The 13007-nt window shown below is 42.9% G+C and overlaps 1 protein-coding gene across 2 annotated transcripts; it reads left to right on the plus strand.

Moving 5' to 3' along the window:
• Positions 1–7512: 7512 nt before the first annotated feature.
• On the plus strand, positions 7513–12469 carry LOC149830345 (transcription factor bHLH48-like). Of its 2 annotated transcripts, none has more exons than XM_090016457.1 (7): positions 7513–8440; positions 8642–8767; positions 8868–8933; positions 9050–9118; positions 10449–10520; positions 10639–10864; positions 12231–12469. In XM_090016457.1, the coding sequence occupies exons 1-7, from the start codon at positions 7910–7912 to the stop codon at positions 12266–12268; spliced, it is 1128 nt and encodes a 375-aa protein (XP_089872583.1). In that variant the 5' UTR covers positions 7513–7909; the 3' UTR covers positions 12269–12469. The 2 variants fall into 2 exon arrangements, with proteins under 2 accessions (XP_089872583.1, XP_089872582.1); XM_090016456.1 differs by having other exon boundaries at positions 7515–8440; positions 12222–12469.
• Positions 12470–13007: the final 538 nt, after the last annotated feature.

A 13007-nucleotide genomic window follows, 5' to 3' on the forward strand; every position in this document is an offset into this window, starting at 1 on the left:
GGCCAGGTCCGAATCTCGCCCATCATGGGCGGACCTGGTATTAAGGGAGGTACCCAACCCAACAGGTATTAAAAAAGGTACAAAACTATTGAGCTAGAAGGAAATGTTAAATTATTGAGCTAGAAAGAAATGTTTGCTCCCGTAGCAAAAATGAATATTGTTAGAATTCTTTCAAAAATTAGATGTTAAGAATGCCTTTCTTTAAGGCAATCTCAAAAAAAAAAAGGTATAAATAACCAAACCAAGATCAAAAGAAAGTGTAAACTCAGAAAAGCCATCTATGGGCTAAAATAGTTCTCAATGACTTAGTATATCTACTAAAAAATTGTCAAGAAACTCATCTATATCAGTCATATCAGTCAATTTATACATGATCCACAAAGAAAATATACATGACACCTTCAAGAATTTAAATATGAATTCTTGTGAAAATGGATGGACCCCGGGTCTTGGGCGTGAGTTGTTACACAATAAACCTCTACATGCTTGTTCTTTATATCACAACCTCTAAAGACTTTAAGTGAGATTTTCTCTCTGAAAAATCAGTAACACAATTAGATTCACTTTATAATTGATCACTACACTTTAGTGTATCTACACACTTTACACTTTACTGGCTTCATATGCCCTCCACTTGTAGTCCCTGAAAACGGGTTGGATCATGGACATGCCTAATGAGGAGGTGTTCCTTCAAACTCAAGGGTCACAACCCTTGGGACATACATGAATAATGTATTTTTTCTGTAAACTTGCTTTTACAAGGTTGACACAACCATTAAGGTAGCCCCTCCTTCCTCAATTCTGAATATTAACCCTAATTTAAAAGCACAAAAGCTTAGCATTTAAAACATTTAATAAGCTAGTTAAATTGAAAATATAATTAGCATACCTTTGTTAACGTGTTATATAACTGATGTTAGCATAAAGGTCGTTAGGGCCTGCATGGTTTTCATACTGATTAGGACGTCTCTGTTGGAGATAAGGATCGGCCCTTTATACATGTTAGCTTATCAATCCAGCGGTGGGGTGATTCCCTTTCCAGTTGGTGACTCCTTAGATTGTGCCTCTCATCAAGGTATTGTAATTCATACCCTTACATAAGAGAGATCTACTGTAAATTTGTGATAAGAACCCCTAAAGAATCCTTCCCTCTGAGTTTTTTTTTTTTCCGGATAACCCAAGGGAAACCCCCATCACTGACCGCACCTTGGCTCACCTCTGGTTGGTAAAACCTTTAAGGTCCCTCCCTCTCCCGCCGGAGTACACCCAGTTTTGACCTTTCAGCAAGGGACACCACCGGAGGGTTTCGAACTTGTGACATCCCGTCAACTTGGTGACATTCACAAGTTGCCCCCACCAGAAGAGTAGAGCCCTTGCCTCTCTCTGATAACCTGCTTCATCTCTTTGGACGAGTGCAAAAATGAGAGAATATAAATCTCATTGACACGGCCACAAAACATCAGAAAAATGAGTGGTGAGAAATGGACTCACTTGCATTTGTAAATGAGCATGGCTTTCTCATTTACGTGATAATTAGAAGAATCCCAAGGGCCCCCTCCTTCAATTCTGATGATTCATACTACTCGAAATCAAAATTGATTTGGAGTTACAACTTGGTGTAGTAAATCCAAATGTAGAAATCTCCCAAGACAGGCTAAGTTTGAATCTTGAGCCATTCTGATAGTGGGACCTTCTCAACAATGATGGGAAATGCACTAGGTGCAAGTGGATCAGATTGGATCAGACTATCGATTCAAAACTGATAAATTATTTTCAGATATGGATCTCAAAGTAGAGTAAGAACGTGCTTTTGGATTGGACTCTCTCAGCAGGGTAAAATTCTTGCAAGAAATGAAAAATGGTTCTTTTTTTTGCAAAATTCTGGGAAAGCATGACATATATAAAATAAACAATTACAAAATACATGAAACATGAAGGTAGGGGTGGCAAAACCTGACATGACCCGCCAACCCGCCTCTTAGGCGGGTTCGGGTTGGGCAAAAACAAACCCATTTAATAAACGGGTCGACCCACCTAACCCGTTTATTAAACGGGTCGGGTTCGTGTTAGGGGTATGCCAACCCACCAACCCGGCTGACCCGTTTAATAAACGGGGTTAGGCGGGTGGGTCAACCCGCCAACCCACCAACCCGACCCGATTGCCACCCCTACATGAAGGTATAAAATTTTTAAAATTTAAAAGCGTTAATATTACAATAATATGTTGATATTTAAAAAAATATGTGTTTTTTGAAAATATCATTTTTTTGGATATGCCATGATAATTAAAATTGCAATGTTTCAAAAATATCAGTGATATTTGTCACTGTGAAACAAAGCAGAAGATCAACATAGATCAAAGCTTCAGAATCCACCCAACCCGATCCAAACCATGAACAGGTTCAGGTTCAGGTTCTAGGCCCGGCCCATTGTCAAAAGTCTCTTCCGTTGAGGTGTGTGACACACGATTCATAAAAAGCAATCTGGTAATAGGATCCACAGTCACAAATGCCAGCCATTTTTTGAAAAATGTCGTGATTTTGTCTTGAGATTTTAAAACTCAATATAATCCTGAAAAAAACATGGTATTTTGAAAATATAACGTTTTATTGCATTATTAACATGGTATTTATATTTTTATATGTTTTTTTTATATTTTACTGCTTTTAAAATATATACATTTAAAATTTAAACATACTAATGGTTTTAGAAGAGAAGCAAATTTTTTTATTTTTTATTTTTGGATTTATAACCTGAAGAAACTGCACACGGCCCTGCTGCCTCAGCCTGCCATACCTATGGTTTCTGCTCTTAGGAAGCAGATCAGGTCATGCTGAACATTAGCGTTTTTGCTCATGCAGATATCGTGGCCGTCTGTTTGCATTTTGGATGAACGCCACGTGGTTTTGTTGACTTTTGAGCTTTTTAAAATGCAAATCCGACGGCCACGATGTCGGCATGATCGAAAAAAACGCTCATGTTCAGCATGACCTGATCTGCTTCCCTGCTCCTAGGGCTTATGCTATGCATTGGCTTGTGCACGGGTGGGTGGGTGGAGTGGGGGTTGACGCCCATGGTAATTGAACCTTGACTTCCCGTCTAACCGCCAAGGCCCCACCCCACTACGCCAACCCCGCTTTGGGGTTTGGGATTTTCCTTTTGCCGATCAAATCCTGATAACGAGATTTGTGGCCTAAAAAACATCAAGGGCAACTGTCCGGCACCGGCGTTTTAATACATGGGAAAGCGACAGGTGGATGATGTTGGCGTGGTCCCCATCGGCATACCGAAATACTTATTCGTAGTCGTATTTATGTACCAATGGGTGGGGACCAGCTGGCGTAGGTGGATGGAGGCATACGGTCCCGAGTGTGGCTGTACTTCAACAACCTTGGAGAATCAATGGCGTGGGCGTTAGGCTAACAGAAACCGTACAATCACTCTGGCCAACCCACCCGATCCCGTTGGATCAATTCCTCGCCGCCCATCCCTGCCCACTTCTATAGTCTCTACTTAGGCATATAAATGGGTCGGATATGAGTGTTTTTACCCTATCCAGCCTAAGCAAAAAGTGCTTAAACAGATAGGAGTCGGTAGAAAAAAGCTAATTCCAAATCTGGATCGGACTTACTTAAATAGATAATCGGATATGGATTTAAATGTAATCAGATTTATATATCCATCGGATTTGGATTTGGTTCAAAATCAGCTCCGACATTTTATGGAAAAGTTTATATGGATTTCGAACCCGATTAGTAAACTGAATGTTTCAGATTCAGTCAGATTTACAACCCAAATCCAAAATGGGGTCGTCCCCATCTTCAAGGGTTCACTAAAATTGGTGGTAGGACTTCAGGTCGGTGTGAGTCTCAGGGGTACCAATTCAGGCACATGGACCATGGTGTAACTAGACTGGATTGACCAAGATCCGACTCAGTATATTGTTGGTCTTCGCAAGTCCTGTTGTTATCGTGGGGTTTCACCTGTAGACCCGATGCCGAGTCGATGGTATTAGGGGGTGGACCTGTTATGGTAGGTGTGATTAGCTCTAATCATGTCTGACCTACACGATCCAAGTATATATGGACCCAATTCTGGTTTGGAAGCTTATAAACCAAACCCAAGCCCCCACGAAAGATCCGTTAAGGTCCGTGGTTCTCAGTTCTGGTCTGGAACATTTAGATGTAAAACAGTAAAAAAACTAGAGATTTTACCAAGTTTGGCGTTTGTTATGCAATCCCGGACCCAAATCTAGTTCCAGCTCTCAGAATCGGATCCAGGTCCATGACCACAGGGTCCTGCTTGGTTTCGACCTGTTGGCAGCCCCATGAAGGGATACAAAATGGTTAAGGTCCGTGATTCTCAGTTCCAAGCTAGGAATTCTGAGTTGGACTTGTATAAGAAGAGAGCTTTATGGATCTGGATCTGATTAGGATTTTACACGTATAGGAGCTAAGGTAACATGTAAGCTGGATTTTGTGATATTCTTCGGATCTTGGAATTGAGGAAGAAAACCAAACATGATCAATAATAATAAAATAAATCAGTTAATTCAATCGGGAAGGAAACTACCAAATCTACCTAAATGGACATTTGTCCATTGGATATGTAGGGCACACAGGAACAATCGATTCAACTAGTTTCCTTTAAACATGTTGGGTTCCAGCTCGGCAGCCAAAGCACAATCTGACCCATATCCAACTTGCTATCTTGTCAGGTATTGGGTCCAATTGTTGGGTCCCCTGTTCAGCTTATATTGGATAGGGGAACGAATCTGGACCTGGGCTCCAGTACCGTAATGCATACCAGCTGGACTAGGGCCCGGCAAGGGAACAGAGTTTGGTGGGCAGTTTGTCAAGGACGCGCGGGAGTTTGCTTGTTTCCGTTGAAACTTGGAAATAAAGGGTTTGATATGGACTTGGATATGGCTCTGATTTGGATCCAATTACGTACGATTTTTAAAAGTTGGGAATGGACTCACATGGCTTCTGAACCTGCGCCTGCAATCCGAGCATGTGTCGACCAAAGATCACCCTGAGATGATTATCTCATACCAACTGGGACTCCGCCCCGCTTGTCTGATAGGAACAGCTAGTGCACGTCACCTTGTGTTGGGACGTTACAAGTTCAAAACCCAATGGTATCGTTGTATAAATAGTAGGGATCTGCCTAACCCCAGATTGCCTTTCAAAAACAAAAACAATGAGACTCATATTCAAGAATCATTATGACGATGTGAACGCAAGATTCAATCAAATTGGATCCGTAATTGAGTGATGCTTCTCCCAAAAGAACGTGGTTTTTTGCTGTAATGGGTAAGTGCTAAATGATACTTTCTAAATGGGAGTATTCAGGTTTTATTTGTTTGTATTTTTATATTATGACCATAAAGATTTGATCTATGTACTTAGATTTTATAGGGATCAGCTCCTTAACATTCGATTATCTTTGTAAATTTTCAATGCTCTAAATATCAATTTTTTTCATCGGAAACACATGATCAAGGTGTGAATTCCTTGTAATTGGACTTAGACGAGACCAATCAACACAATGTGTTGTGCCAAGCTGCCCTACTCACATAGATCATGGCCTGCTTGACTGTTTGGAAAAGCTTGTAGGTCAATCCCCATTTCAAAATGTGACATCTGTTACAAGGTTAATGTGAAGCTCGGTCTCAAGGTACACATGAATAGGCTGATTGGGGATGTTGGTTGCAAACTCGAATCCATTAACTTATTTAATGAAGAAAAAACTTTTAATATTATTATTTTTTATAGGTAAGTTGGAGTTAATGAAACCCACCAGTTGCACAACCATACCATTGGGATTTGAACTTGCAAAGCCTCAACACAAAGTTACGTGCACTCACTACTCCTACCAAACAACCGGTTTGTCTAGTCGCAATATCATAGGTAATAAGAAAAGTTGGTAATTAGTATCACAACATAAAATTGCAAATAATAGTATATTTGGAAGCGCAGCAGTTCATGTGAGAGGTTTGACAAAGTGACTTGGACCCATGATTCGTGTACCTAGTGACCTAATTAGATGACTTGAAACTTAGCCAACCCAGTTAGACCAAAGTGGTGATTTTATTTTTTCACTAACATGCCATTAAACACATGATTTTTGTGTCACCCATATATTTGTAAATATTTTAAGACTAAGAAGTGAACATATTAGGCACCCTTTTTTCATTAGGTCTTGTTAGACCTCATAGTTTTAAGTGTTTTATGATAGATCTGATCTGTTAGATGTATTTATCATGCTCAATTTAGTAAGAATCGACTCTTGGATCATGTTTTTTGATGAAAAAAATGTATTTTTATGAGCCGAGAAAAATTGATGCCTTCATAACCATTGTTTTTTTGGATCACCAGAAAAACCGGTTCTCAATAAACAAAAACCTATAGATCACATTTATGATCTTAAATGTGAGGAAAAAAAAAAACTTAAAACTACTATTTTTAAAAGAGTCTATAGAAACCTAACAAAAAAAAGGAGGCCTAAGGAGGAGGGAATTACTCTTTAAAACGTTTTGATAAAATGATAAAAGATCTAAGAAAGTATAAGTATGCCCTCGTCATGATTGCTAAAGGCAATCCACCAACAACTTGTTTTGAATTATGTTTTTTTTTTGCTTTAAAGTTTCTTTCATTAGATATAGTTTAGTTCTTAGATGCCCATAGATCTTTTTCTTGAATTTCACTGCATTGATTTGACATAGTTTTCTATAAAATCATGCGGCTCAAACCTTCTCTTCTCATTGAAATGATTAGCATCTTAAGCTAAGAGCTCAGCTTCAGTGACTCAAACTTTCTCACTGAACGGTTCGGGTGAAACTTTAATGGGTCGAATACCCGAACCGTTCAAAGCGAGTCGAGGAAGTCACCTAACGAACACCGTTGGGCGATCTCCCCTCAATTCCTCGTCCGCATTTGGGACGTAACTCACCCGCTCGATCGCCTGAACGTACGGCCGATAAAGATGGTCGTCACTGTCCTACGCCGTGAAAATCGGGCCGTAGGGTCCGTTTATAAACGTTGCTTTCAGACGGTGAAATCCGTACCGTAAAAAGAGAGATAAAAGGGGGTAAACTTACCAGTAGGGATGGCAATGGATCGCCCGCCCCGTCTCAAAATCCGAATCTCCATCCCGCACCGGGATGGATTAACCTCCACCCCTGCCTCATCCTCGTTTCAATTTCATGTCCTCAATCCGCAGTCCAAACAGGAGCGGGGCGGGGCGGGGCCCCGTTTTCCCTCGGCCAATTGTCATCCCTTACAAGGATGCGGGGCGGGGCAGGGATGGAGGCGGAGTGGGGAAAGGGAAAAGTCCATTCTCACCTCCATCTCTCCATGGGGATGAATTTTTTTAACCTTCATCTCTGCCTCCATCCTCGTTTCATGCCCTTCATCTCCGGTCCAAACAAGGCAAAGCGGGGCGGGGCTCCGTTTTCCCCCGGTCCACTGAGAGAGAAAACTAGAAAGAGGGTGAAGTGAAAAATCCTCTCTCTCTCTCTCTCTAACCAAAGTCGGGAATATAAGCAGCGTCCCTCCCTCATCAGGAGCCAACGAGAGAAAAATAGAGAATTTCTTATCGCTTTTGGATGCCCCGCCTTTGTCTCCAAGGTGGACTCGCGAACTGTCGACGCTTCTCACCACCCCCCACACGCAGCAAGAGCGCGAAACCCCTAGGGTTTTTGGGAAAGGGTTTCTGGAGATTTGTACTTTCTACCTGCTTGGCGAATAGTTGGGCGGATTTCTCTTACATCCGTGGGATATGCGTGTGAAATTCCGTCGGTAGAGCGACGAGTAGATCGAATCTAAGCATATTCCGGGAGAATTTGGGGGAAATTCCGACAGATCTAATTGGATTTCGACGGTTTCGCCAGAGACTGAAGCACTGGATGGATCCTATAAGTCGGTCGTCGGCGGGATACGGCATGTTCTCCAGCGGAGGAGGGCATGCGGAGGTGTTTCACCTCGCGGACGAGATCCACAGCCTCATGAGCAACGCAGTCCCGCCGGAGACCGGAAGCTCCTTCACGGCATTGCTCGGACTCCAGCCGACGGAGGCCCTCGAGCTCCTCCACGGGCCGGATCAAGGCCGGTCTTCTCCGCCGTCTCCGTCGATACAGCCGATGGATCGGCAGCCCGAGGGACTCTCCTTCAACTACTCGCCGATTTTCCCGGCGAACGCCGCCCTGGTGGACCGGGCATCGCGGCTCTCGCCCTTCGCCGCTGCGACCTACGGAGGAAGGGGCTGGACGCCGGAGGAAACGCCGGAAAACAGCTCTAATCCTTCGGACTCCGGCGAGTTTCCGAACCATTTGGCCAAAGTCAAGAGCGAGGCCGCCGATTCCGACACGGCATTCCCCTCGCCGCCACTGGAGAACCGGCCGGCCAAGAAGCGTAAGGAGTCCAATGACAAGCAGAAGGTAAAATTACTGAAATATCCACAAGGCCTTGCCCTTCCTCCTTACTGTCCGAATCACTAGTTTCATCAGGAAATGACTAAACTGCTCAAGTGTGCATCCTTTTGTTCGAAAAGAAAGACGTCATTTTGCGAAAAGTTCTGGTTGTTTTAGGGTCTTTCGTACTGAAGGGGTGTCCGGGTTTGGTTTCTGTTGTTTTGTTAGATCCGATCCGGCGGGAAGAAGAGCAAGAGCGCCGCGGACGCCGGCGAGCAGGCAGACAAACTACCTTACGTTCACGTCCGGGCCAGGAGAGGCCAGGCGACCGACAGCCACAGTCTAGCCGAAAGGGTAAGCATGCATTCTCGAACCCACATCGCCCCATGATGGACGGCCCACGGGGGCTTCCTCACACTCACCTTTCTTTACCCTTTGTGTTCTCCCCCCGCAGGCGAGGAGAGAGAAGATCAACGCCCGGATGAAACTGCTTCAGGAGCTGGTCCCCGGCTGCAACAAGGTTTTTTTTTTCACTTTTTATCCTTGTTCTCTTGCTTTTTTTCCTTTTCTTTTTTTGTTCTAGTGGCTTTTTGAAAGGCTGTTGATAGAAGGGTGTTTTGGTCTTTTTTTCGGAAGATTTCGGGTACGGCTTTGGTGCTGGACGAGATCATCAACCACGTACAGTCGTTGCAGCGTCAAGTGGAGGTTCGCTTTCTCCGGACTCCAGTCCCCTCATTTAACTCCATTTGATTTTTCTTTTCTCTTTGTTTGCCCTTTTTTTCTTTTTTCGCTGCGTTCGTGAAAATTCTTTTACGTTATCTTGTTGCTTGTTTTGTTCCATAGCGTTTTTTTTTTTTTATATTTACACGGAGAAACCGCCTCCAGGAACAGAGACCTAGTCGCACTGGCTTTGCGGTCACTGTCTTGGCTGCGTAAAACTTCGTGTGCGGTTACCCTTTGCCTTCGGAGAGTCGCCACGCTTAGGCTCGCGCAAAGGATGATACTTATGAGATTTGAACCTAGACTGCCTGACTTGGCCCCATCCCCCTAAGCCAAACTTTTGAGGCTTCCATAGTGTCTTAGTTCAGGTAATCTTTGCTTTCAAGAAATAACCTAGCGCTTTCCCACCGAGGTGGTATCTCATGTGGTAAGCGGGGTCATGTGTCAAGCTGAAGGCCCAGGATCGAATCCCTCTGCCGCATGGGCGGCTGTTTTTGGTAGGGGTCCGCCTAACCCCAGCTTGCCTTAAAAAAAAAATAAAAAATCTTCGATTTTTTAGAAATAAGTAATATCCCCTTTCTCGTTTGAAAAGGATGGTAGTTCCAAGGGCAGAAGCACCTGTACTATCATACTGTCAGGTAGAGTAATGTGTAACTTTCAAACCATTTATCTTAAATTTCTTTAAAAAACATACTTTTGCAAGTTTTTTTTCTTAACCTAAGTTTGTAGATGCCTTTATCATTGCTTATTTACTAATGCTAAACTTTGGATCAAATCAATTTAACAAAATTTATTGATTTATAGTTGATCAATTTTTTGACGCAATACGTACCATTGATTGATTTAAATTAATACATATTTTCTACTAAAATGAAGAATAAAGATAATCTTTATAAGTTTAAATTAAACAAAAAGCACATGCAATTATGTTTTTTAGAAGGATCTGTGAGGGTCTGAGAGATAAATGTTCTGGAAGATGCAGACTACTACTGACAGAGGTTAAAACTTAAAAAGGATCAGTATTTTCCATCTGTTTCAATTGTTTCTTAGATAGTCCCTGATTATCTTGGAAGAATTATCCTTAGCAATATTGGGATATTTAATCCTTGAATTCTCAAGTCCAAATTTTATACCCGAATTTTAGTTTCAAATTTGCAACTTTAAAAACTTTTATTTTTCTCGCGGCGGATTGATCAACCTTGTGGGCGCTTTGGTCACTGAAAATGTTTGTAGACCGCTATTAGATCTGTCGTTAATTGCAGTTGGTTATCGAAATTGTGCTTTATTTATCGTTTGATCGTTCCCCGTTGCGCAGTTCCTCTCGATGCGCCTGGCCTCTGTGAACCCCAGGATCGACTTCAGCCTCGACAGCTTCTTCTCAGGAGAAGTACGTCCCCTCTCCTAATCTAGAAAGAAACACCAACTCCTCCTTTTCTGCCATTCCCACTCTTGTGGTTCAGAGTTATCCATCACTTCGTCTTAATCTTCGTCTCTTTTTCACTCAGAGTGGGAGTCTAACGCCCACCAGCGGCAACGCGATGGCCACGGAATCGGGGCCGCTGTGGCCGGAGCTGCAGGAGGTGAACGTCGTGCCGAGACGGCCGCACCATCAACTGTCGCCTCTGGGCGCGTGCGTACCGTCTGTGTGGGGGAGGAGGGATGATCTTCAGGCTTTCGTCTACCCTGAGACGATGCGAACGTCAATTTTGGGCTGCGATGCCGTGAATTCAGGTAAAATTTCGATCCTCGAGAACTATTATTATTAAAATTCTAAGTTGGGGATTGGGACTTGGGAGGGAGAAGAAAAGGGCTCGGCCTAATAAGATCAACGCACTAATGAGTGATGACTGATGACTCCCACCTTGTTCGATTTTTAATTGAATAAAAGTGCACGGTTTACTAAAAAAAACCTTCGCTTGCTTAAACCCGACCGATGATCGATCGAGCTTTGACTTTTAAATCAGATTCGCTTTTTAAAACATCTCTCTCCCAGCTTTTCTTCACACACCCGATCTTTCTCTTTCATTATTAAAGTTTTACTTTCCTAAGATTTGCGATATCTTCTTAGAATGTCTCGTACGGGCTACGAGTCTCTCCTCTGTCACTGTGAACCCTTGCTTGGAAGGTGTGCCCCCATCGCCATAGGGGCATAGTTCCAGCTTCAGTGCGGGGCTCTCTACTCACCACCTTACGAGCCCACTCGTGTGGTAGAATGATAGAGCGTTCTTAGCAATCTGGGAGGGTCATCGCTTGAGTCCGAAGGAAGGACGACTCGACTTGTCTACGACTCCTCAACAGACTCGTATACGACACGTTCCTTTCCCCCCCCCCCCCCCCCCACCGGAATCGTCGATATCGCTGTCTTTAATGCGGCGAGGCTCACTGAAATGACGATTCTGCACTTTATCCTATCAGCGTTTAATGCGGTTCCAGTTGCGTCTGGGTCTCTTTGGTCCTATGCATTGATTGAGGGGTCGTCTTCATTAGTGGGCCCCACCAGGGTTCTCTTGTCAACCAACTGCCCGCTGTTTCCACGAAGTTACCTGTGAGGCACCACTATAATTTTTTTTTTCAGGGAGGACCCAAAGAGAGCCTTAGTCTACAACACTCTATCTGCAGAAAGGGACTTTTGGATTACGAAAATGACCTCTCAGGTATGAGAGAGGGGGCCAGAGTGGAGGACACACCCACACCCACACCCACACCTCACTCTGCTTGTGGAGTCTGACCCGGCTCCCATCTTGCACTGGTTCTTTGGACCCCGGGTACATTGTAGTAAAAAAAATATGTTTTAATGGGTACATTGTAGTGAAAAAAAAGAAAAATTAAAGATGCATCTAAGTAACCCCAGATTTTATCTACAATTTTTGTCACTTTATACTTGCTTTACATACTTACCCTTCTTATAAATGCTTCAAGCTTCATGGGGTAAAGGCATTTCTTGAAAACTTCTTTCTCTTGGTACTCTTTTCTTACTCCCACTTGTTACTTTTGGTAACTATGGTCTGGAAAGGGTTACTTTCAACATTGATGTAGTTCAGCTTTCCTTTTCATCACTCACCATATGACAATTTCTTTTGTTTTCAAGTTTCAACAGTTACAATGAGGTCGAATCAAGTGAAGATGGAGATGTGAGGTTGGCCTTGTCTCCGAGCGAGCTGTGCCTCAATTTGGACGTGTAAATATGTGGAGGAAGATAGGACGTCTCTTCCATGTTCCTGCTCTCTGTCTCTCTCTCTAATTCTAATTACTAACCTCTCTCTCTCTCTCTCTCTATATATATATATATATAACTACTATGTAATTGATTAATGACATAATATCTCTTTCTATTCACCGTATCACATCATGGCCTCCATCCGTGTGTCTATTTCAATGTTGTCAATATCGGAATCAGGACCTGTATCGTTTGGCCAGGACACGATACCGATTCTTCTCATGTGAATCGTCCTGAATCTGTAAAAAAAATGATTAAAAAAACATTACGTGTCAATCATAACGTGACATGCGTAAAAGACATTAAAATAATATTAAAATTTAAATTTAAGCTATTTTTTATGTTTATTAAAAAATAGGTGATTCAGGTCAGAATCGTATCTATTTTTTGGCAATAAGTATCTGCCGATTCAGGCCGATACACACAACACTGGTCTATTTCTAACGTCAACGAGACAGGAAAAAGTATGAATCTACCAATCTGGTTTACGGGCCTCCCCTGGCCAATCTAAAATTGAACGTTAATAGGTGACAGCCACTGGTGTTGCCCTCACTGTTGGTGTTTCTTGGTTTGTATGGGAGGCCCAACATGGACACATGGTATGGTTCCATGGATAGATGTGCCTCGCCTCCCCTGCCCTCCTTTCCCCCACCATGT

This window comes from Nuphar pumila, chromosome 8 (assembly GCF_984573655.1).
Source record: "Nuphar pumila chromosome 8, dmNupPumi1.hap1.1, whole genome shotgun sequence".
NCBI classification, from domain to species: Eukaryota; Viridiplantae; Streptophyta; class Magnoliopsida; order Nymphaeales; family Nymphaeaceae; genus Nuphar; species Nuphar pumila.